We start from the raw sequence: 25,649 nt of genomic DNA on the forward strand, positions 1-25,649 counted from the left end.
CAATCGTATTTTACTGAGTGCTTACTGTGTGCAGAGCACTGTACTAAGCACTTGGGAAGTACCAATCGGCAACATATAGAGACGGTCCCTACCCAACAGTGGGCTCACAGTCTAGAAGGGGGAGACAGACAACAAAACAAAACATGTAGACAGGTGTCAAAACAATCAGAATAAATAGAATTATAGCTATATGCACATCATTGATAAAATATAGTAAATTTGTACAAGTAAAATAAATAGAGTAATGAATCTGTACAAATATATACAGGTGCTGTGGGGAGAGGAAGGAGGTAGGGCTGGGGGGGGGTGGGGGGGGGAAGGAGGAGAGGAAAAAGGGGGCTCAGTCTGGGAAGACCTCCTAGAGGAGGTGAGCTCTCAGTAGGGCTTTGAAGGGAAGAAGAGAGCTAGTTTGGCGGGTGTGTGGAGGGAGGGCATTCCAGGCCAGGGATTGACGGCGGTACAGGCAAGAATGAGGCACAGTGAAGAGGTTAGACAAAGAGGAGTGGAGGGTGTGGGCTGGGCTGTAGAAGGAGAGAAAGGAGGTGAGGTAGGAGGGGGCGAGGTGATGGAGAACCTTGAAGCCAAGAGTGAGGAGTATTTGTTTGATTCGTAGGTTGACAGGCAACCACTGGAGACTTTTGAGGAGGGGAGTGACATGCCCAGAGCATTTCTGTACAAAGATAAGCTGGGCAGCAGAGTGAAGTATAGGCTGAAGTGGGGAGAGACAGGAGGATGGGAGATCAGAGAGGAGGCAGATTCAGTAATCCAGTTGAGAGATTGAACCAGCAAGATAGCGGTTTGGATGGAACACACACACACACACACACAGAGTATACACACCCACACCCCTTCCCCACATGGATATGCACACCCACCCACATACTGACTATTCTGGGGACCTTCTGGGCAAGTCTGAGCAAATGTAACACAAACTGGGCCCAGGGAGCCCATCCCTCAAACATTAGTCAGCAGAAACTATCATGGGGAGTGATCAGACTTGAAGTCAAATCCCAAACTCACTGGGGAAATGGAGGCCAACATAACATACCAGAGTCCAAGCTGAAAATGGATGTGCATCATTTTGCAAATATAAATTGCTATATTTGGCCAGAACCAAACATAGAATAAATCAACTCTCCCCTTTGGAATTAACCAAAAATGGAGTTTCCAGAATCTAAAGTCACAGCCTGGAAATATGTGTATGTGTGTTTGTGTGTGTGATGAGCGAGAGAGAGAGAGAGATGAAAGGGTCAGATGTTGTCCTACCCAAAACTGTCTGATTAGATCAGCACTTTTTAGTTCTCCTTCAATAGACACTGATAATTCAGTTTTCCCCATCTCACATGAGAAGAAGTACAGAAGCACAGACTCTGGCTCCTTCTACTCTGAGATGGTGAAGCAGCTGCCTATGGGTACAGTCACTGATGCCAGTGATGCTTGCTCCTTGTTGCCACGAGGTACAGTGCACTTAGGCCCAGGCACAATGGATATCAAGAGAGAGCCACCTTTCGTATACCCAGAGGATGCTACAGATGGGGAGGCACTTCCCTGGCATGGACGTGGGGAGGAAGTGATTTGTGAGTGAGCGAACAACCTTCCATTTCTCACTGTAAGTACGACAGGATTGTCCTTTGCTGCCTGGATGTGTTTGCCCCTTTCAGGGACTCTTGGTATTTTCAATCAATCAGTGGTATTTACTGAGCACTTACTTGTGCAGAGCACTATAATAACTGCTTGGGAGAGTACAATACAACAGAATTAGCAGATTCATGACTACACATGCCTCTTCTTTTGCTGACTTCCCTGAAGTATCTGCTCAAGGAAAGGAACTTTTCTCCATTCTGCCAATCAGTGGTATTTACTGAGCACTTACTGTGTGCACAATACTGTTCTAAGGGCTCGTGAGGGGACAATAGTATTAGTAGCCCCAACCCTTGCCTCATGGAGTTTCCAGTTTGCTGCTCTGCCACATTGTTTGAGATTATGCTGGACTCTGCAAAGATCCATTCTACTTTGCTATATCTGGCTTCCCAGAGTGGAGCTAATTGGAAACTCTGCTGTCCTCTGTTCTTCTCATGGGTTACGGCTGGTAGGGCTGCCTCCAGCCCTCTGGCAGCCCCAGACTCATCATGCAGGCTCTTAGCCCTGCATCAATAGAGGGATGTGGTAGGCTTGAGAGTGAAGGGGAATATGTGAAGATCAGAGTCCAATCAAGCTCGGTTTTTGGAAGGGGGACAGGATCCAGAGTTCTGTGGTCCAGGACCCAGGCACCCTGTAGCCTGTAAGCTCCTTACGGGCTGGAATCACTTTTTTAAATCATATTTGTTAAGTGCTTACTATGTGCCAGGCCCTGTACTAAGCCTTGTTGAGTATTAGCTAATCAGGTTGGACACAGTCCATGTCCCACATGGGACTCACGGTCTTAATATCCATTTTATCACCTTAATATCACCTTGTAACCCCCTCAGCGCTTAGAACAGTGCTTTGCACATAGTAAGTGCTTAATAAATTCCATTATTATTATTATTATTTTACAGTCAAGGTAACAGGCACAGAGAAGTTAAGTGACTTGCCCAAGGTCACACAGCAGACAAGTGGTGGAGTGGGGATTAGAACCCATGTTCTTCTGATTCCCAGGCCCATGCTCTATCCACCAGGCCATGCTGCTCCTAACCTGTCTGCTCTTTTCTGCTCTATGGCCTTGGACAAGTCACTTTACTTCTCTGTGCCTCAGTTCTCTTATCTTTCAAATGGGGATTCAGACCGTGGGCCCCATATGGAAAACAGACGGTGTCCAACTTGATTAGCTTGTATCTATCCAGAGCTTAGTTCAATGACTGGCATATAGTATGCACTTAACAAATACCATAAAGAAAGGAGTTTGTGCTTGAGATGGAGATAAGTGGGGAACCACTGAATGCTTCTGAGTGGAGCAATATGTGCCAAGAGGCATTTCAGAAGACAATAAATAATGATAATGATATTTAAGTGTTTACTATTGGCCAATTATAAGCTCTTTGTGGACAGGAATCCTGTTTACTCTTCCAAAGGCTTAGTACAGTGCTCTGCACACAGTAAACACTCAATAAATACCACTGATCAACTGATTGCACTATGCTGGCATAGGTACAATACAATTTGGGTAGGACAGTCTCTATCCCACATGAAACTCACAGTTTAAGAAAGAGGGAGGATGGATTTTAATTCCCATTTTACAGATGAGGAAACTGAGGTTGAGGGAAATCAATAGACTTTCCCAAGGTCACACAGCAGGCAAGTGACAGAATTAGGATTAGAACTCAGGTCTCTGACTCCCAGGCCCATGCTCTTTCCACTAGGATATGCTGCTTCCTACTCAAGCAGAGCAACTGAGTGTAGTTGAAAAAAGCACCATTGAATGAGGAAGTCGTTACAGTCTAGTAGGGAGATGACAAAAGAACCAGGGTAGTGGCTATTTGTGTGGAAATGAAAGGGTCAATTTGGAAAATATCATGGAGGAGAAACCCTGAAGGTGAGAGTTAAAAGATTTAGCAACATTGAAGGCAAAAGTTCAGAGATATTGAGGAATATAAAACACCACCAAGGTTAGGTGTTTCTGGGGCAGGAGGATAGTGGTGTCATTAACTGTAGGAGGAGGAGTGCATTTAGGAGAGGAGACGGAAGGTTCAGTTTCAGTCAGGTTGGGTTTTATGTGCCAGTGGATCTTTTGTGAAGCTCCATGTTCTGGGGGAAAGGGAAAATGAGAGACCAAAGAGCAAGAGAGCCTGGAGATAGGTAAATGTGTACAACATCCAGAGAGAAGTGACACCTGAAGACAAGTGAGTGGTTGAGCTTCCCAAGCTCATTTATCCATATGATTTCTATTATCAATCTCATTACTGTTCGTAAGTAATTTGTATTTGTCTATCCCCTCCATTAGACTATATGCTCCTCAAGGACAGGGACCATGTCTTTACTTCTTTTGTGCTTTCTTGAATGCTTAATTCAATACTTTTTACACAGGAGGCACTAAATAAATTGTATCGATTAAGTACAGCTCTGATGTCCCCTCAACTCTGTTGTACTCTTTCAAGCATTTAGCACAGTGTTCTGCCCATAGTAAGTGCTCAATAAATACCATTGATTGATATTTATAACCTGTTGAACTGAATCAGAAGAGTATGCTGACTCTCTGGTTCCATTCTCCAGGAGGGTGACCCAGAATTGACTGAGCAGAACAGCGCCCATCACATAGCCCTGCTTTAACCTGAGGGTGATGGAGAAAAGGGCACCATCAACTCTGACTCATCTGTGAAGTGTCCTTAGGTTTTAGGGAACTTAGAACAATTAAATTTGTTTGTCGTTACTACAGCTGAAAGTCAGTTGATGTGTCAAATGCTTTTGGAAGACCTTTGAATGTGATTACATACATACGTAGAGTGGATTTCTTGGCTTATTTGCATGAAATTCACTTTGTGCACCAATGTAAAAATGGCATGATAAGGCACTGAGTGCTCAAAAAACGCAACCTTTCTCTGAACCACACCAGGTTGGATGAGAGAGACTAAGTGACTTGGGCTAGAAAGAAAGCTACACAAGAGTTAGAAGAGTTTGGTCTTTGAAGAGACTCCCAAACAGATTCCCAAAGGGAAAGCTCCCTCCTGTCTTCTCCCCCTTGACAACTACCACCCTGGTCCAAGGCCTGGTCACTCAGTGCTGGACGGCTGAAATCAGTCTCCATAGTCATCTCCCTACCTCCAATCTCTGACCTTTTCAAATTCTGCCCCTGCTCTCTCTCCCTCCCTCCAGGCTCATATCTCCTCCTGCCTTCAGGACATCTTCATCTGGATGTCTGCCCACCATCTAAAACTCAATATGTCCAAGACTGAACTCCTTATCTTCCCTCCAAAACCCTATCCTCTCCCTGACTTTCCCATCACTGTAGACAGCACTATCATCCTTCCCGTCTCACAAGCCCGCAAGCTTGGTGTCATCCTCGACTCTTCTCTCTTGTTCACCCCACACATCCAATCCGTCACCAAAACCTACCGGTCACCTCCACAACATTGCCAAGATCTGCCCATTTCTCTCCATCCAAACCGCTACCTTGCTGGTTCAATCTCTCATCCTATCCTAACTGGATTACTGAATCAGCCTCCTCTCTGATCTCCCATCCTCCTGTCTCTCCCCACTTCAGTCTATACTTCACTCTGCTGCCCAGATTATCTTTGTATAGAAACGCTCTGGGCATGTCACTCCCCTCCTCAGAAATCTCCAGTGGTTGCCTATCAACCTTCGAATCAAGCAAAAATTCCTCACTCTCAACTTCAAGGCTCTCCATCACTTCACCCCCTCCTACCTCACTTTCCTTCTCTCCTTCTACAGCCCAGCCTGCACCCTCTGCTCCCCTGCTGCTAAACTCCTCACTGTGCCTCATTCTCGCCTGTCCCGCTGTCGATCCCCAGCTCACGTCCTTCCCCAGGCCTGGAATGCCCTCCCTCCACACATCCGCCAAGCTGGCTCTCTTCCTCCCTTCAAAGCCCTACTGATAGCTTACCTCCTCCAGGAGGCCTTCCCAGACTGAGCCCCTTTTTTCCTCTCCTCCCCATCTTTCCACTGCCCTATCTCCTTCTCCTCCCCACAGCATTTGCATATATTTGTACAGATTTATTACTGTATTTTACTTGTATATATTTACTATTCTATTTATGTTGTTAATGATGTGCATATAGCTATAATTCTATTTTTTCTGATGATTTTGACACCTGTCTACATGTTTTGTTTTGTTATCTGTCTCCCCCTTCTAGACTGTGAGCCCGTTGTTGGGTAGGGACCGTCTCTATATGTTGCCGACTTGTACTTCCCAAGCACTTAGTACAGTGCTCTGCACACAGTAAGTACTCAATAAATACGATTGAATGAATGAATGCTGCCCAGATCACCTTCCCCTCTAGACTGTGAGCTCACTGTGGGCAGGGATTGTCACTCTTTATTGCTGTATTGTACTTTCCAAAGTGATTACTATAGTGCTCTGCATACAGTAAGCACTTAATAAATATGATTGAATGTATGAATGAGTATTCCTAAACTGCCATTCAGAGTGCTTCTCTCCACTCCTCAGAAACCTCCTAAGACTGGCTACACATTTCTCTCTACATCCAATAGATCTCTAGCAGCTCTTTTCTTCTTACCTTTCTACTTTCTTCTCATTATAGTCCTGATCACCCTCTTTGCTCCTCCCAAGCTAATCTCCTAGTTATGCCTTGTTCTTGATTCTCCTATTTCTTTCTATTGCTGATAATCTTGCTCTAGCCTTCTCCTTCAAATAACAATAATAATAGTGTTATTTTTCAAGCACTTACTATGTCCCAAGCACTGTACTAAGTACTGTGTTACATAAAAGAATGTCTCTGTACCTCATGAAGCTTGCAGCCTAAGCAGGAGGAAGAACAGGTGTTTAATTCCTATTTTGCAAGTGAGGAAACTGAGGCACACGGAAGTTAAGCCACATACCAGGGAAGTGGTAGAGCTGGAATGAGAATTCAGGACCTCTGACTCTTAGGCCCGGACTCTTTTCACTAGGCCACGATGCTTCAAATCTGCCAAGCCATGTACCACCTCCTTTCAAAACCCACCTGAACTCCACTCGCCTCTGGAAGGCATCCCCAGACTAATCCCCATCTTGCTGCCCATGTCTCCCATTGGCAACCTTAAGCCCTCAGGTGTATTGGTCTACTTATTCCACTTAGTGATGTACTGATTTATTCATTTTTTGCTTGATTTTAGTATTATTTAATTCAGGTTTCTTCCCTTGTTCCCACTGCATATGTACTACTTATGTCTGCTTGTCTCCCTCATTACACTGACTGCTTCTTGGGGGCAGGAATTGCCCATACCTTCTATTTTGAATGCACGATCCTAGTAATTGAGCATGACTGCATGCTCAATTAAAGACACTCAGTTAAATACTGATAATGATGATGTAATGATCATGAAGATGGATTGTAAACTCTGCTAGACTGGTTAAGCAGTCTATAACTTTCATTATTGTTTCCTGGAAGGGAAGAGGAGAAAATGTTGTTGGTTATGCAAATTAACATACTAAATAGGCAGAGCCCTCTGAGTTAGAAGTCTTACAAATTCCTAGCTATACACAGAAAATCAAGCTCCTCTGAGTGAGAGAAAGGGTTAGCTTGGCGTGACAGTGAACAGTTGGGATCTGGAATGCTGGTTTGAAATTCTGTGCCAAACAATGCCAACAAGGTGGCAGAAGAGGGAAGGGCATGGGGAGCCTCTTTGGCCAGTCTCGCCATCACCATTTCAAACAGACAATAGACTGGGGGCGGAGGGGTTGGGGCAGAATTCCCAGGGGCTTAACCAGAGAGAGATGGGTGAGGAGAGTGTCAACTTCTATCTGGGCTTCACAGGGATGGGGCTAAAAGCAGGAAAGACAAATGGAGAGCTGGAGCAGTAGAGTGACAGCGGCCACACCCACACAGGCACAAGGACATACCTGCAAGGGAAAGACTCACCACCACCACCCAAAGCAGCTCTCCCTGTCAGAAACAGCCCCTCAGACTGGGGATGGAGTTTCAAGTGTTGCTGGATACCATTTTTTGTCTGTTCCGGAAACTCCTTTCCCCAGGCCCGGAAGGACATTTCAGATGCAGTAACAGTGGTGGCAGCAATTCCAGCAGTAACTCCTGGGGCTGAGGCTGAGGTAGCTGAGAACTGTAAGTTCGTTGTGGGCAGGAAATATGTCCATAGATTGTTGTATTGTATTCTCCCAAGCACTTAGTAGAGTGCTCTGGACATAGTAACAGCTCAATAAATACAATTGAATTAATTGAATGATTGAATGAAAAGTTCTAGTGGAAAGAGCAGGGACCTGGGAGTCAGGGGACCTAGGTTCTAATACTGGTTCCATCACTTGCCTGCTGTGGGACTTTGGGCAAGTCACTAACTTCATACTGCCTCAGTTTCCTCATAGGTAAAATGGGGGGGCCATCTACCCCAGCACATAGAACAGTGAGCGCTTAACCAATACCAACTTGATTATCAGTCAAAAACCACCGAGGGGTGGGACCAAACCCCCAATAGCATGACTGTCCTGAGTCACCCCCATCTTGGCTCACCCTCTACTGGGCCCAACAAGAGTACCAGCTGCTGGGTGCAGGTGCTGCCCTACAAGGCACAGTGCAGGAGATGCTGGGAAGAGTAATATAACATGGAAGGCTGGGTCCACAGCCACATCATCCAGTCAGCTCCTTCATCCATCATCCAGAACCTGCTCTGAAGGTTTCCTCCATGGGAAGTCCCGGTCCTGGGGCATGGCCCCAGGCCAGCCCAAACCCCTGCACAGAACAATGACACAGGAGCTGCAGCAGTGGCTGACTCCCATTGATGGCGAAGTGCTAGGAGACAGTTTTCAGATTCCCTTTCATTCCAGCTCATCTGGTTCTTTTAGAAGCTGAGCAGAATGGAAACAGATTTTTTTCTCTCAGCTCCTGAGTTTCTGACAGTAGTTTCCTCTTCCTAAGAGCCACATGTCCATCTTCCAGATCCTGGAATGGGGCTGAAATGGCAAAATTTTTCGAGACTCAAAACAGCTCTTTGGCTCCTTGTGGGTATTTGTTGGGAAACTGATGTCTCAACAAAAATGGGAAGCACCACTGTGTCCACATCTTTGCCTCTTGCTCCCATTCCACTGAAGGCTCCTTGTGATAGAATAACCAATAGATTAAGTTTATGGCCCCAAAACTCTAGTGGAGAATTCCTGTGCAGCCTTAAATTGGGGATAATTTCAGGGTATGTTACTCAGAATTAAATGCCATTCCTAACCAAGCCTGACTTTTTAATCCTCTTTCCTTTTCCTAATATGCCTCAACCAGACCCCAGCTCTAAGACTCAAATACATTTCCCTTAAGTTAACTTCTTCCCCCAGTGGGTCAGCTAGAGAAAGTGTGTCCTATTGGAAACAGCATGATCCAGGGAGTTGAAAATCTCAGCTCAGCTACTTGCTTGCTGTGTGATTTTAATCAATCAATCAGTCATATTTATTGAGCACTTACTGTGTGCACAGTACTGTACTAAGCGCTTGGGAAGTACAAGTTGGCAACATATAGAGACAGTCCCTACCCAACAGTGGGCTCACAGTCTAAAAGGGGGAGACAGAGAACAAAACCAAACATACTAACAAAATAAAATAAATAGAATAGATATGTACAAGTAAAATGAATAAATAAATAGAGTAATAAATATGTACAAACATATACATGTGCTGTGGGGAAGAGAAGGAGGTAAGATGGGGGGGATGGAGAGGGGGACGAGGGGTAGAGGAAGGAAGGGGCTCAGTCAGGGAAGGCCTCCTGGAGGAGGTGAGCTCTCAGTAGGGCCTTGAAGGGAGGAAGAGAACTATCTTGGTGGATGGGCAGAGGGAGGGCATTCCAGGCCCGGGGGTCGAAGAGTTCAGAGAAGCAGTGTGGCTAATGGGCTAGTGTGAGCCTGGGAGTCAGAAGGTTCTAATCTTGGCTTCACCATTTGTCTTCTATGTGATCTTGGGTAAGTCACTTAACTTCTTTAGGCCTCAGTTTAACAAATGAGGATTAAAACTGTGAGTCCCATGTGGGATATGGATTGTGTCCAACCTGATTAGCTTGTACCTACCCCAGTGCCTGGCACATAGTAAGTGCTTAACAAATGCCATTTTTAAAGAAGTCCCTTGAGTTTTCTGGGCCTCTGTTTCTTCATCTGTAAAACAGACACTAAATGAATTTCTAGTCTACCTCTCTCCCTTAGATTGTGAGCCCCCATGTGGAACAGGGACTGTGTCTGACCTAATTAACTTGAATCTATCCTAGGGCTTAATATAGTACCTCATTCATAGTAAGTGCTTAACAAGCACCTAAACTAGTGTTCCCACTCTTGTAGTAGTACTACCACTAAAAATAAAAATAGAATAAGATGTTGCTCAGACAACACCTGGCTTTCCAGAGAAAAATAGTTCATTTTATGGAAGACATCAGTGATACTGAGCCCAGTAGTGATTATAAGAAAGGAATATTGATTTTTAGAAGTTACTGGGCCTGCTACAAGTTTTTGTTTTTTAAGTCACATATGAAAGGCTGCTGTAAAATATTTATCCTCCACTTCAACTGGAAAAATACATTCATGTGACAGAAAAGGAAGTCAGCAACCAATACTATGGCATTCAAAGTCAAGGCACCAACATCTCATCCCACAAATGTATCAAGTAACTCCATCCAATGATAAAAACATATTAAAAAAACACATAAGCAAAATGCACAAAACCTTACAAGAAAGCTGCTTTGAGAAGCAGCATAGCCTTGAGGACACGGCAGCAACATGGCAGCATGACCTAGTGGAAAAACCTGTCCGATCTGATTAACTTGTATCAACTCCAGCTCCTAGAACAGTGTTTGACACATAATGAGCACTTTACAAATACCACAGTAATAGTAATAAAACATGGCCTAGTGGAAAGAGCACGGGCCTCAGAATGAGCAAACCTGGGTTCTAATTTCAGCCCTGCTGCTTGCTTGCTGTGGGAGGCCTTGGTCAAATCACTTTAACTTCTCAGTGTCAAAGTTCCCTCATCTGTAAAATAGGGATTTAAGTACCTGTACTCCCACCTACTTAAACTATGAGCCCATGTCAGATCTGATTATTTGACATTACCACAATTATTAATGTTGTTATTGTTTTTATTATTTTAAAAAGTTAAAGAAGTAGTGGGAAAATTTAGGGGTGTACATCCCATACCATGAAGATGGATGTCTAGAATGGCAAGCATCACATGGTTTTTCCAAATGCCCTTGGGAATTGGCTAGATAGATCACAGCGCTGACCAGAGACTAGTTTCACTCATGGACATAGGTTCCAGAATTGTTTATCAGGAAATCTAATTTAGCATTGAGTCTTCAAAGGGACTATATAATAATAATAGTAATATATTTGTTAAGCACTTATCATGTGCCAAACTGTGTTCTAAGCGCTGGGGTAGATACAAGCTAATCAGGTTTTCCCATGTGGGGCTCACAGTCTTAATCCCCATTTTACAGATGAGTTTACTGAGGCATAGAGAACGTAAGTGGCTTGCCCAAAGTCACACAGCAGACAAGTGGCAGAGCCAGGAATAGAACCCGTTGTTGTGTAGGGACCGCCTCTATATGTTGCCAACCTGTACTTCCCAAGCACTTAGTACAGTGCTCTGCACACAGTAAGTGCTCAATAAATATGATTGAATGAATGAATGAATTAGAACCCACATCCTCTGACTCCCAAACCCGGGCACTTGACTATATGACTGCATGATTGATCTAGCACTTAAACACATTACCATACCAGCTTCGGGTTAAGAAAGTTAGAGCCAGTGAACACCACTGGGGACCTCAAACCAAGTGAAGCTTTGTCCAGTGATGGACCTCTTCTGGGCAGGGAGCAGCCTACAACTCTATAGCTAAAAGGAACACAAGTCACCCAAGTGAACTGAGACTGGCTAGCAGGGGCCCACCAGAAGCAACAAGGGCCAGAGCACAGGCAGGAAGAGGCTCTCCTGGCTGGACTTACCATTCACTCCTGAATAAGAATGAACGTAATTCTGCTGTTTGAACCCCACTCAACCTAATCAGAGGGCTGGCTATTCTTGCATCTGGAAATGGGAATGTTTTGATCTCTTTATAGTTGATCTTGCCTCTGAAATGAGGATTGAATTATGCATGGCATGCTGGATTAGAAGGTGCAAAACAGTGATGAGAAATTGCCTGATCAGAGACAAACAAAAAGTCTTTAGGACAGAAGGAGTGTGGCCTAATGGACTGGGACAGGATTAGGAGTCAGGAGGCCTGAGTCCTAGTCTTGGTTCTGCCTCAGGCCTGGATTGTAACCTTAAGGTAAGTACTGAACTTTGCTATGCCTCAGTTTCCTCATCTGTAAAATGGAGATTAAATACCTGTTCTCTTCCCCCCTTAGACTGTAAGCCCCACTGAAGGACAGGCACTGTGTCAATCTGATTGTATTGTACCTACCCTGGAGTTTAACACAGTGCTTGACACTCAGTAAGAGCTTAACAAATATCACAATGCTATTGTTATTAGAAAGCCTGGCCATTCTGCTGTCATGCCAAGCTTTTCATATGGCTGCCAAGGCCTATCACTTCCTCCTGAGGTTGGGAGTTCAGTGAAGAGACACAGCCACAATGTCTACAGCCACAATGTCTACTGTTGACCTAAGCCTCTTGGCGGTAGTCTCTACTGCTTGCCCCTGCCTTGGCCTTGTGGCCAAGCCCAAGAGGACTTGGAAGCTGGAGGGAAGCATCCAAGATGACAGGAGCAATGTGGAACCCTCGAGCCGGGGAAAGCTGCCCCATGAGAACTGCCAAAGCCTTGCCAACCACATTCCACCCACACCCTGTCCTGTCCCCCTGCCCCACCCTCTTTGTCTCCTGCCCTGCCCCCAACTACTCCTTCACTATCACCTGTCTTTTTCCCTACCCTTCCCCATCCCTGGAAATGATATAGCTAGGAAAAATCTGCTGTGCATGCTTTAGAATATTATTTCACTACCTGAGGATGTTTGTCCATCCATCTCCCTACCTAACAGAAACTCTGCTGGCTTTTAGAGAAGCAGCGTGGCTCAGTGGAAAGAGTCCAGGCTTTGGAGTCAGAGGTCATGGGTTCAAAACCCGGCTCTGCCAATTGTCAGCTGTGTGACTTTGGGCAAGTCACTTAACTTCTCTGTGCCTCAGTTACCTCATCTGTAAAATAGGGATGAAGACTGTGAGCCCCCCATAGGACAACCTGATCACCTTGTAACCTCCCCAGCGCTTAGAACAGTGCTTTGCAAATAGTAAGCGCTTAATAAATGCCATTATTATTATTATTATTATTTAAGGCACTCTCCCAGCTCTCCCACTGCAACCTTACCTCCCTGATCTCCTACTATAACCCAGTTAGCACACTTCACTCCTCTAACACCAATCTACTAACTGAACCACAATCTTGTCTTTCTCAATCAATCAGTCAACTGTATTTATACTAAGTGCTTGGGAGAGTACAATATAAGTAGGTCAACATGTTCACTGCCCACAAGGAGCTCATCGCCACCGATTCCTTGCCCACATCCTCCCTCTGGCCTGGGACCTCCTCCCCATTCATATTCCATGGACCACCACTCTCCCCACCTTTAAAGCCCCCCCAAATCAAACCTCCTCCAAGAAGCTCTTTCCCTGACTAAGCATTCACTTCCCTGTCTAAACCCTTCCTTCTTTGTCACCTATTCCCTTGGGTACTGTACCTCTTAAGAACTTTGTTAGTCATCCCTCCCTCAGCCCCACAGTATTTACATACCCACCTGTAATTTATTTTAATGTTAGTCTCCCTTTCTCGACTGTAACCTCCTGGGGACAAATATCACGTCTACCAAGTCTACTGTACTTGTACTCTCCCAAGTGCTTAGTATAGTGCTTTGAACACAAGAAACGCTCAATAAATACCAATGATTGATAAGTGGAAACCAACAATGACATTCAGGGTATTTCCAGCCCTCAGATCTCTACAAAACTGAGCCTTATTTTTCAGGCAGCTGAGAATTGTTCTCCCTGCCTCCCGGAGGAGGAAGTTGAAGACACCTTTTCCGGGAGGCTTTCTTCATTAGCAAAAGAATGGAAGATCACCTTTTACTGCATTTGTTTAATTTTTGCCTGGTATTTTCTCCCCCATGTCTCCATCCCTCATCTCTTTAGCTTGTGAGTCGCACAAAGGCTTGGGTCAGGTTTCTGTCTCCATGAGTTCTTCCTAACACTTAATATGGAGCCATATGCATTGTCAACTCTCAGTGAATGTTACAATTGGGTATTATCAATCCAAGATTAAGACTGTTATCTCTTGATGAGACTTGATTGAAGCACATTTTATTGATTTAAGCAATCGATGAATGGTATTTATTGAGTGCTTCCTGTGTGAAAGGCAGTCTACTGAGCACTTGGGAGAGTACAATGCAATAGGATTGGTAGACACCTTCCCTTCCCAAAAGGAGCTTACAGTCCAGACAGGAGCTAGATCAATTAGAAACCAATTTATTCAGAAAGTAAAGGAGATTAAGAAACAATCTTTTCACCCTTTGGACAAGTCTCCTTCTGGTTGGCTGCTACCTTCCAGGAAACTAATCCAGGGGCCTATGATAAATAAAAAAACTACACTATTCAATGACAAGGAAACAAATCAGCCCCAAATGGATCTAAAATGATGTGAACATATATGGGAATGGCAAATAAACCAGAAAAATTCACTCAGACTTTGACAGGAAGCTATTAATGTCACCCCAGAAAGTCTGGTTCAACTATTTTCTGCTGGCTCCCTTTTTCTGCTAACCTCTTCACCCCATCCACAGCAACCTTCCCCTTTTCCAGAGCTGAAGGAGAATTTACCTGGAGATATTGTCAGGGGAGCAGGCAGAGAGGCTGGTTTCCAAGCTGTCAGAGCTGTCGATGCTCAGTGTGTCGAAGGTGTGGTCCTTGTAGCTGCGATCCGGGTAGTGGAAACTATTCAAATAGACATTCGATTCAGATGCAGTTCGGCTGTAAAATTCTGATGATTTCTGTCTTTGTCCTTCATTCACCTGCTGTTGATTGTATCCTATGAAGAGCACCATAAACATGTCAGTTAGCATGTCTAATTTCAAAATCTTTAGTCCATGTCTTCATATTGTCTTAGTGTTTTATTGTTTCACCTCTCAGTCAGTTAACTGTATTTATTGAGCATTTACTGTGTGCAAAGCAGTGTACTGTAGAGTCCTTGTGGGTAGGGATCATGTCTATCAACTTTATTGTATTGTACTTTCCCAAGTGCTTAAGGTGCTCTGCATACAGTAAGCATTCAATGAGTACCCCGATTGGATGATTGACTGAAAAATAGTAAGTATCATCTTTATCATAAGTAGTTCACTTTCCTGCATATTCCACTTATGGTGCTGGCAGGACATAGATGTAGAGATGTCCTGGAGAACCAGAGGGAATGCTGATTGTAGAAGAGGAGAGAGAAGTTGTGGTTATCGAGATGTATATAGAAGTCAGCTACATAAAGGTAGTACCCCAAAGAATGGGCATAGATGAGCTCCCTAGGAGAGTGGGTGTAAAAAATGAGAAGAGAAAGAGACCCAAAACACTTTTGGGAGGGTGAAAGGCAGAAGAGGAATCAGCCAAAGAAACTGAGAGAGGTAGGAAAAGAACCAGAAGAAGAGTATGTCAGAAAAAACAAGGTTAGCTAGTGATTTCAGAAGAATGAACAGGTTCTCAGAGGAGGATGAGAGAGGAGTCCATTAGATTTGGCAAGGCAGAGATCACTGGTGAACTTGGGAAGTGATCCTAGGTGGTCTGGATGTGGTGGAAACCATATCATAGAGAGTTATGAAAGGAATGTTAACAAAAAGGAGGAGCAATCATTTTGGTATTTAAAACTACATGTTTTGGAAATTCTAGGAAAATAAAGTTTTTCAAACAAATATTTGTAATAACAACTCACACAGCAAACACATTGATAGATGTTAACTTGCTGATCCCCACAAAATCTCAGGAATACAGGAAAATTCAATTATCTTCAATTCACAAATGGGGAAGGAAGAAACCAAGACAGAACTAGGTCTTGAATTCAGTCTCAGAACCAAGGCAAGGCCTTTGCTTACATGGCTTCTCCTCCCAAAAACAGTTTCTCACTTACAAATAATAAAGGGAGCTCTCTCCCTTCCCCACCCAACCCGGCAACTTCCCAATTCAATCACAGGCATTTACTGAACACTCTCCCTGTGCAGAGCACTGTACGCAGTGCTTGGGATAGTACAAAAGAGTTAGTAGACATAATCCCTGCCCTCACGAAGCTTACAATCTGAATTTGGCGCTAGAGATGGCTTCATTTATCATCAGGTCCAGTATAACTCTGCCTCAAGACACCACCAGAGTAAACCAATGATCCCAACAGATTTACACTCCAGCCAAGTTCAGTAAACATTTCTTAGCTCCCCTCATGCAACTCAGGAGTCTAAACATTTGAGGCATGATGCTAACTATTCTAAGTATCTGCCGAAAGGAACTTAATGTGAAATATTTAAGGATGAACACAAAGAACCAGGAGTGAAATCATAATGAAATGGTAGGGCAGGTGCATCCACTCAGAAAGCATCCTTTAGACCAGCTTCAATGTGCAGCCCAGCATTAACCCCTCAGAAAATCACTCGGTCCACACAGTGATATGAGCATCCCCTATGGTTGCCCCCAAAACAGGTAAAATTACCTGGCAGCTTTATAAGATTAAGCATGCTCCTCTTGTTATAACTGTGAGAAATGTGGACTATTGGTTTTCTCAGAGCAACTGTGGATTTAGGTGCCTTGCTTACAGAGACCAAAAAGTCTTCAGGGTTTTTAGAATGTTGGGAAAGCTGCAGCAGTTTGTGGCTAAACTAGACATCGCCCTGGGGGAGATTATGCATCAAACAATCCATGCCCTCTTCCTCCTCCACATTTTTAGACTTCTCTCCCACTATGTCCCCAGTCCGCACCCTCCGCTCCTCCACCGCTGATCTCCTCACCGTACCTCGCTCTCGCCTGTCCCGCCATCGACCCCCGGCCCACGTCATCCCCCAGGCCTGGAATGCCCTCCCTCTGCCCATCTGCCAAGCTAGCTCTCTTCCTCCCTTCAAGGCCCTGCTGAGAGCTCACCTCCTCCAGGAGGCCTTCCCAGACTGAGCCCCTTCCTTCCTCTCCCCCTCGTCCCCCTCTCCATCCCCCCCATCTTACCTCCTTCCCTTCCCCACAGCACCTGTATATATGTATATATGTTTGTACATTTTTTTTACTCTATTTTATTTGTACATATCTATTCTATTTATTTTATTTTGTTAGTATGTTTGGTTTTGTTCTCTGTCTCCCCCTTTTAGACTGTGAGCCCACTGTTGGGTAGGGACTGTCTCTATATGTTGCCAATTTGTACTTCCCAAGCGCTTAGTACAGTGCTCTGCAGATAGTAAGCGCTCAATAAATACGATTGATGATTGATGATATGTCCCACCAAATCTTCAGTCCCTGAAATCATCATCTGGTACCTTATCCCTCTCCCTTGCAGCCCTGCCTACTCTACTACTCCCCATTCACCATCCCACTGTGGTCTGTGGCACCCCCTCTGCACTGTGGGCAAGCTGGCCTTCCTCACTGGCCTGCCATTTACCATCCTACTGTGGTCTGTGGTACCCCGACCGCACTGTGGGAAAACTAGCCTTCCTCATTGACCTGTTCCTCACTAACTCACTCACTCCTCACCATTACATTTAATGACTGTCTCCACTGCCTCTCTCTCTCTCCCTCCCTCTCTCTCTCTCTTTCTCTCTCTCTCTCTCTAAGGAGGGGTGCCCTTCTTGCACCCCCCCAAGAGAAGTTGGCCTGCTTTTTGCCTCCTGCCTTTCATTCTTTCATTCATCTCTTTCATTCTCTCTCTTTTCCTTCCCTTCCCTACTCTTTATTTGCATCCCCATCCATTACAGCTATTAGTCCCTTTATCTACCTCCAATCTGCTTCCCCCTTCTCCACCATCTTCCTCTCTAAACCCCTATGACCTCGCCACCTACTTTGGCAAAATTAAAAAACAACAACTTGTTTGTGAACTTCCCAAATTTCTCCATCATCTCTTTGATAACCTACTTTCTCCTCTTCCTCTGTCTCCTACTTTCTAGCTGTTTCCCAAGAGAGAGTCTCCCTTCTGCCTCATCCCCTTCCACCTCTTAAAAACACTCAATCCCACTTTTTTCCTCTCCCTTATCACAATCTTCAACTTCTTTCCCACATCAATACATCAATCCATGACATTTGTTGAGCACTTACTGAGTGTTCTTGGGAGTGCACAATAGTAACAAGCACATATTCCCTACCCTTCAGGTGCTTACAATTAATAAGAAAGTCAGATCACAAATGAACTACAGAGAATAAAAGCCCAAGGAAGAACAAAGATCATCATCATCATCATCAATCATATTTATTGAGCGCTTACTGTGTGCAGAGCACTGTACTAAGTGCTTGGGAAGTACAAGTTGGCAACATATAGAGACAGTCCCTACCCAACAGTGGGCTCACAGTCTAGAAGGGGGAGACAGAGAACAAAACCAAACATATTAACAAAATAAAATAAATAGAATAGATATGTACAGGTAAAATAGAGTAATAAATATGTACAAACATATATACATATATACAGGTGATACATATATACAGGTGATACATATATACAGGTGTATATATATATATATATACATATACATATATACAGGTGTATATAAAGATAAAAATATATACAGGTGTATATAAAGATAAAAAGATGAAACAATACAAGCACACCAGGATGACAGCTGAACAAATAACGGAATTTTTGGATTAATATGTAAATTAAGTATGTATATGCATATAAGTGCTGAGGAGAGAAAGGAATTATTCAAGTACTATACATGGGTGTTGGACTGAAGTGATCGGGATTATTACTATTATTGTATGTTAAGTGTTTGCTATGGGTCAAGCACTGTTCTAAACATTGGGGTGGATACAATTAACATTAATTGGGTTGGACAGAATCCCTGTCCCCCATGGGGCTCTCAGTCTAAGAAGGTATTGTCTAATGATATTATGAATGAACTGGGAAAAGTTTCCTGTAGAACTAGCTTCTTCCTGCACATAGTAAGCGCTCAATAAATACGATTGATTGATTGATTGATTCCTCTCTGCCTTCAAACATGTGTAAGCTGGCCCTAGTCTGCCTCTCCAAGGTCATTAATGACCTCATCATAGCCTAATCCTCCTCAAATGCTCTGCCTCTGCTGCCTTCATTTTGTAGATAATTTCCTACTTTCTGAAAAACTTTGTTTCAACCTTTGTTTCTCTGACAAGGTCCTCTTCTGAACCTCTTCCTCTCTTTCTGGCCGCTCCCTCTAAGTCTCATTCATCAGCACCATTATCAGTTCTCATCCCCCAACTGTGGATTCTCACTAGGCTCAGTTTTGGGTCCCCTACTTGTCTCCATGTAGATTCACTTTCTTGGGGCATTCACTCACTCACTCATATGACTTTGCCTACCCACTCTTTACAGATGATGCCCAAATCTACCTCTTCAGCCCTCTTGGCCCCTCCAACACAAAATGTCTAAAACAGAACTTCTCATATTCCCTTCTAAACTCACACCTCCTTCTCCTAAAAATCTGATTTCTATCATCCTTCCCACTCCAGAAGCCTACAATCTTGGTGTCAACCTCATGTCTCATAATTTTCAACTCTCATGCTAATTCGATAACTAAATCCTGCTGGTTCTTTCTACTTAGCACTTCCTGGGGTGAACCTACCTCAGATGTTTGCTATCACCCTGGTCCATTCTCTGGTCAGATCACAGGTAAACTATTTTATCAATCTCCTCCCTGATCTCGCTGCTGCCAGCCTGTCAGTCAGTACTGCAAGCTGCTGTGTGGTTCATTTTCCTGAGGCACTGCTTGGCACCTATCTCCTCACTCTTCAAACATCACAAATGGCTATCCATCTGCCTCTGCTTCAATCTGAATCTCCTTTCCATTACTCCAAGACTCTCCACCACCCTTCTCCATCTTACACCCTTCTCCATCTTACCTTTCAGCTCTCTTCAACTGCTGCTACCCATTCTTGGCTCCTTCCAAGGTCACTGTGGATTGCCCAGTCCCTTCCACCTATCAGCCCATCTCCATACTCCCATTTGTGTTAAAACACCTCAAATACATGGTTGCCCATTCACTATCTTCATCCCCTTCTCCACCAGTTTTTTCTTGGACCCCCTACAATCTGGTTTGTGTTTCTTTGACTAAAGTTAACCAGCAGATCAGGGCTGTTCTTATCTAAGGCCAAGATGCTGAAAGAGGAAATGGGGATTATTAGACTGCAGCCTCAGCCCTAACCCCCTCCCCTTTTTCAAAGAGCTAGCTGCTTGCTTGCTATTGTCCCCACCAAACTATTGTGTGGACTTGCCAACTCCAATCACTGTCTCCTTGTTTTGCCCAAATTGCCAGAGCTGGAATAAGGAGGGGAGGGAGGAAAAGAAATAAAGGAAGAGAGGGAGAAAAGCAGGGGATGCTCTAGGAGATAGAGGCAGTTTGCTCACTGATCTCAGAGTTTCACATCTCACTACCAAACCACTGTTAATGGCTCTCAAGTTCTAATTCCTCCAGGTTCCTAATCCCTTGAAACACTCTGGAGATAGCCCAGAGGAGTGGGTAAACCCCTATGTGCCTTGCCCCCTTGTGGAATTTCCCAGACCTACCAACCATCCAACAGCCAGGATAGGAGTGCTGAAGCTAGCTCATGATGCAGGCCAAAACTTGGACAAGAGGAACCCTGACCCTAAACTGACCCCAAAATTGACACCACAAGCATTCAGCAAGACAGAGAAAAGTAATAAGTTTCAGTTTGGGCTGAAAATGAGGGGAAAGATGGAACAGGTTTGAGAAAGGGGAGTCAGGCTGGCTGGGGCCTGGAAGAGGAGACCAGTCCCTGACACCAAGCACCAGGAATGGGACAGCCAGTTTGGCCTTTGGTTTTTATTAAGAGGCATGGGCTAGTGTAAAATGGGGCTGGGAGTCAAGAGAGCTGGGTTCCAATCCCAGTTCTGCCAGTAGCCTGCTGAGTGACCTTGAATGAGACACTTAACCTCTCTGGACCTCAGTTTCCTTATCTGTAAACTGAGAATAAAACACTGTCCCCCTCTCCCTGCTTTCTCCTAAACACCGGTCTCTTCACTCTCAAGAACCGAAGGAACTGCACACGATTACTAATTATAATAATACTAATAGTTATAGTATTTGCTAAGTGCTTACTATGTACTAGGCACTGTACTAAGAGGATACAAGGAAATCAGGGTGGACACGGTCCCTTGTCCCACGTGGGACTCACAGTATCAATCCACATTTTACAGTTGAGGAAACTGAGGCACAAAGAAGTTAAGTGACTTGCCCAAGGTCACACAACAGACAAGTGGCAGTGTTGGGATTAGGAACCCATGACCTTCTGACTCCCAGGCCCATGCTCTATCCACTACGCCATGCTGATCATCTCCTCAGAGAATCATGGAATTAAGGAGTTATTGCTGTCGATTACCTCACCTACAATGCTTAAACTTCACTGACCCCACCATGACCCTTCAATCCCAGCCCTCCAGTCAGCACATCCCAGTCCTCCCCTCCCACCACACCTCCTCTGCCCTCCACCCAACCCCTCCCCGAGTCTTGCACTGTCCCCACACCTCTCCTCTGGCGCCATTTCTGTCATCCTGTCCCAGCGCCACCCTTCATCCCCATCCCCCTGCACCGGCCCCCGTCAACTCACTTCCATACAACCCATCCCCACCTTTCATGCCCTCTCCTCCCACAGAATAACCCTCAAAGCCTCAATCAAGGGTGGCCTGTGGAGCCTCCACTCATCACTGGAAAACTTTCCCCTTACTCTGGAAATACTGTCCAACCTCAGCTTCACTGACACTGTCCTCTCCTGGCTCTTCTCCTATCTCTCTGGCCACTCATTCTCAGTCACTTTTGTGGATTCCTCCTATGCCTCCCATCCCCTAAATGTGGGTGTCTCTCAAGGTTCAGTTCTGGTTTCCCTTCTACTCTTTATCTACACCCACTCCCTTGGATAACTCATTTGCTCCACTGGCTTCAAGTATCATCTCTATGTGGTTGACACCCAAATCTACAAATCCAGAACTGATCTCTCTTCCTCCTTGCAGCCTTGCATTTCCTCCTTCCTTTAAGACATCTCTACTTGGATGTCCTCCCATCACCTCAAATTTAACACACCTAAAACAGAACTCCTTATCTTCCCACCCAAACCCTGTCCTCCCCCTGAATTTCCCATCACTGTAGATGGCACCACCATCCTTCCTTTCTCACAAGCCCATAACCTTGGCATTATCCTTTACTCCTCTCTCTCTCATTCAATCCACATATTCAATCCACCACTAAATCCTATTGGTTCAACCTTCATAACATCCAAACTGCTACCACATTAATTCAGTCATCGTTTTCTCTCCATCCAAACTGCTACCATGTTCATACAATCACTTATCTTACTACCCATCCACCTCCACATAAAACAGAAACGCCTTACCTTTGGCTTTAAAGCACTCAATTACCCTGTTCCCTCCTACCTCATCTCACTACTCTCCTTCTACAACCCAGGCCGCACACTTAGCTCCTCTAATGCTAACCTTCTCTCTGTACCTCAATCTCAACTATCTCACCACCGACCTCTCACCCACATCCTGCCTCTGGCCTGGAACATCCTCTCTTCATATCTGACAGACAAGTACTCTCCCCATTTTCTAAGTCTTATTGAAGACAATCTCCTCCAACAGGTCTTCCCTGACTAAGCCCACCTTTTCCTCTTCTCCCACTTCCACTCCCACTCCTGACCTGCTCCCTTTATTTATTCCCCCTCCCATCCCCACAGCACCTATGTGCATATCTGCTACTTCTAGACTGTAAGCTCACTGTGGGCAGAGAATGTGTCCATTTATTATTATATTGTACTCTACCAATCACTTAGTACAATGCTTTGTATACAGTAAGCACTGAATAAATATGATTGACTTACTGACTGACTTCCCCCTTAGACTGTGAGCCTCATGTCGGACAGAATGTGTGGCACTGTATTTACCTCCCATTGCTTGATACATAGTAAGCACTTAACAAATGCCATTAGTATTATTTATTCATTTATTTTTAAATGGTATTGTATGGTATGTGCCAGGCACTGTTCTAAGTGCTGGGGTAGATACACTTAATCAGGTTGGACACAGTCCATGTGCCACATGGGGCTCACAGTCTCAATCCTCATTTTACATATGAGGAAATTGAAGCACAGAGAAGTGAAGTGACTTGCCCAAGATCCCAAGCAGAAAAGTGGGATTAGAACCCAGGTTCCACCCTTCCAGGCCCATGCTCTATCCACTAGACCACATTGCTTCTCATTATTATTATTATTCTTATGATTCATTCCTATTTGTATGAAAGGTATTTATAAGCAACCAGGCAAAGTGCACATTATTAACCCTTCCAAAAGAGAAAAACAAAATTGAACTTTCAAGCCAATTCCTCATAGCTCACCTGCTGAGAAATTTTTTCTTCCTAATCCCAGTCCAGAGCCGGAGAAGGGAAAGTCAGTGGAGAAATCAGGGAGGACGGGGCAATAGAGAAATAGAAAAGGATGCAGAGAAGAAAAGACAACAGACAGGGAAGAGAAGACAAGTAACCAGCTTGCTCAGAGAAAAGAGCCCAGTTGGTCATAAGAGTTATGGTAGTGCCATCCTGGTCACTACCAGCATAAAGCTTGGTAAACAGTACCAGCAACAGCTTTAATTCATCTGGAGATCATGCAGGGTCCAGGGATTCAGGGAACTCAAAGGAAGAGCAAAACTTAATAATAAACCTGCACCTGTACCCAGTTACAGAAGCAGATGAAAAAAGATGCAATTTTGGCACCAAACCAATTTTGCACAAATTGATCTCAAGCCAGGATCACACAAGTTCATGTTTGCAATGCTCATTCCCAGAGGGACAATGTCAAGTTATTTCTTTAGAGTGAAGAAATAGCCCCTTGGCCTCTGGTTGCTGCTACTGCGAATCCCAGGACTTAGGAAGAATCACACTGTGATTGGTTGGGTCCGTACTCCCGTCCCTTAAGAAAAGAACAAAAATGGGCCAGGAGTTCTGCCAGAGGTGGGGAATTTTAGTTCTGAGAGAGAGGAGCCCAACTTTTTTTTTACCTTTTGGGGTAACTGGCAAGGTAAAGCTTGGGAGACAGATCTGGAATGTGGAAGGGACTTGACAGTGACCTTTTCATGAGTTATGTGACACAAGCAGAGCCTGAATACAGTGTCTTACTCTAGGAATGGGATATACCTTTTTGGGCTTTCTCTGCATTGGAAGACAAAAAAAGAGACTTCATTCATCAGTAAATCAATCAGTCAATCAATTCTGGTATTTATTGAGCATGCACTGTGTGCAAAGCACTGAACTAAGCACTTGTGAGACTACAGTAAAATGGATTAAACAATCTTTCAATCTGTTGTATTTATTGAGCACTTACTGTATGCAGGGCCCTGTACGAAGTAGAAGGGAGAGTAGAATATAACAGAGAGTTGGTAGACACGTTTCCTGCCCACAACAAGCTTACAGTCTAGAGGGGAAAGGAGACATTAATATAAATAAATTACAGAAATGTACATAAGTGCTGTGGGGCTAAGGAAGGGGTGAATAAAGGATACAAATCCAAGTGCAAGGGTGATGCAGAAGGGAGAGGGAGAAGAGGAAATGAGGGCTTAGTCAGGGAAGCCTCTTGGAGTAGGTGTGCCTTCAGCAAGACTTTAAAGGTGGAAGAGTTATTGTCTCTTAGATACGAAGAGGAAAGATGTTCAAGGCCAGAGGCAGGATGTGGGCAAGTGGTCAGCAGCAAGATTGATGAGTCTGAGGTACAGTGAGTAGGTTGGCACTAGAGAAGTGAAGTGTATGGGTTGGGCTGTAGCTGGAAATGAGGGAGGTAAGGTAGGAGGGGGCAAGCTGACAGAGTGCTTTAAAGCCGATGGTAAAGGGTTCCTGTTTGATGCAGAGGTGGATAGGCAATCACTGGAGGTTCTTGAGGAGTGGGGAAACAAGGACTAAATGTTTTGGTAGAAAAATGATCTGGGCAGCAGAGTGAAGTATAGATTGAAGTGGGAAGAGACAGGAGTTAGGGAGGTGAGCAAGGAGGTTGATAGAGTAATCAGGTGGGGTAGGATAAGTGCTTGGATTAACGTGGTAGCAATTTGGATGGAGAGGAAAGTGTGGATTTCAGCAATGTTAATGAAGCTTGTACAGGCAGAATTTAGTGACAGATTGAATATGTATGTTGAATGAGAGACATGAGTCAAGGACCATGCCAAGGTTTGGGCTTGTGAGACAGGAAGGATGATGGTGTTGTCTACAGAGATGGGAAAATCAGGGAGAAGACAGGGTTTGTGTGGGAAGATAAGTTAATAGAGTTGGTAGATTTGATCCTTGCCTTCAAGGAGCTTACAGTTTAGAGGGGGGGAGACAGACCCTAAAGTAAATTAGAGATGAGGAAATAATAGAATATAAAAAAGACCTCTATGAAGACTGTTCCATTTTCTGTGATGGGCAAAGTACAGGTCTACAGTCACTTAAGTTTGGAATAGACCCCTTGTCCTCAAAGCAAGCAGCATTTCTATCCAATAATTAAGACTTACAATTTTCCATTTCAGATACCTTGGTTTAAATGTCTAATATGTTTTCACTTAGCACAAGTTCAGCCAATCAATCAAACAATCAGTGGCATTTACTGAGCACTTAATGTGTGCAAAGCATTCCAATAAATGCTTGGGAGAGTACACTAGTGTTAGTAAACATGATCCTGTCTTTAAAGAGCTTATAAAAGATACTTTGAAGGGAAGATTATCTCTTGGAGCTAACTATCATGAATGGCTGGTAAAAAGAAATTGTTTTTTCATCTAATGGTGTACTTCATCATCATCATCAATCATATTTATTGAGCGCTTACTATGTGCAGAGCACTGTACTAAGCGCTTGGGAAGTACAAATTGGCAACATATAGA

At 44.3% G+C, this 25,649-nt stretch overlaps 1 protein-coding gene across 4 annotated transcripts in view; it reads right to left on the bottom strand.

The window, feature by feature from the left end:
• Positions 1-25,649, bottom strand: part of PHLDB2 (pleckstrin homology like domain family B member 2) — a 126,317-nt gene that overhangs the window by 17,549 nt on the left and 83,119 nt on the right. For all 4 annotated transcript variants that reach the window (XM_038759214.1, XM_038759213.1, XM_038759212.1 and 1 more), the window contains one exon: positions 14,426-14,633. In XM_038759214.1, the coding sequence (XP_038615142.1) occupies positions 14,426-14,633 (208 nt within the window). The remainder of the gene's footprint in view (positions 1-14,425; positions 14,634-25,649) is intronic.

This window comes from Tachyglossus aculeatus, chromosome 17 (genome assembly GCF_015852505.1).
Source record: "Tachyglossus aculeatus isolate mTacAcu1 chromosome 17, mTacAcu1.pri, whole genome shotgun sequence".
NCBI classification, from domain to species: domain Eukaryota; kingdom Metazoa; phylum Chordata; class Mammalia; order Monotremata; family Tachyglossidae; genus Tachyglossus; species Tachyglossus aculeatus.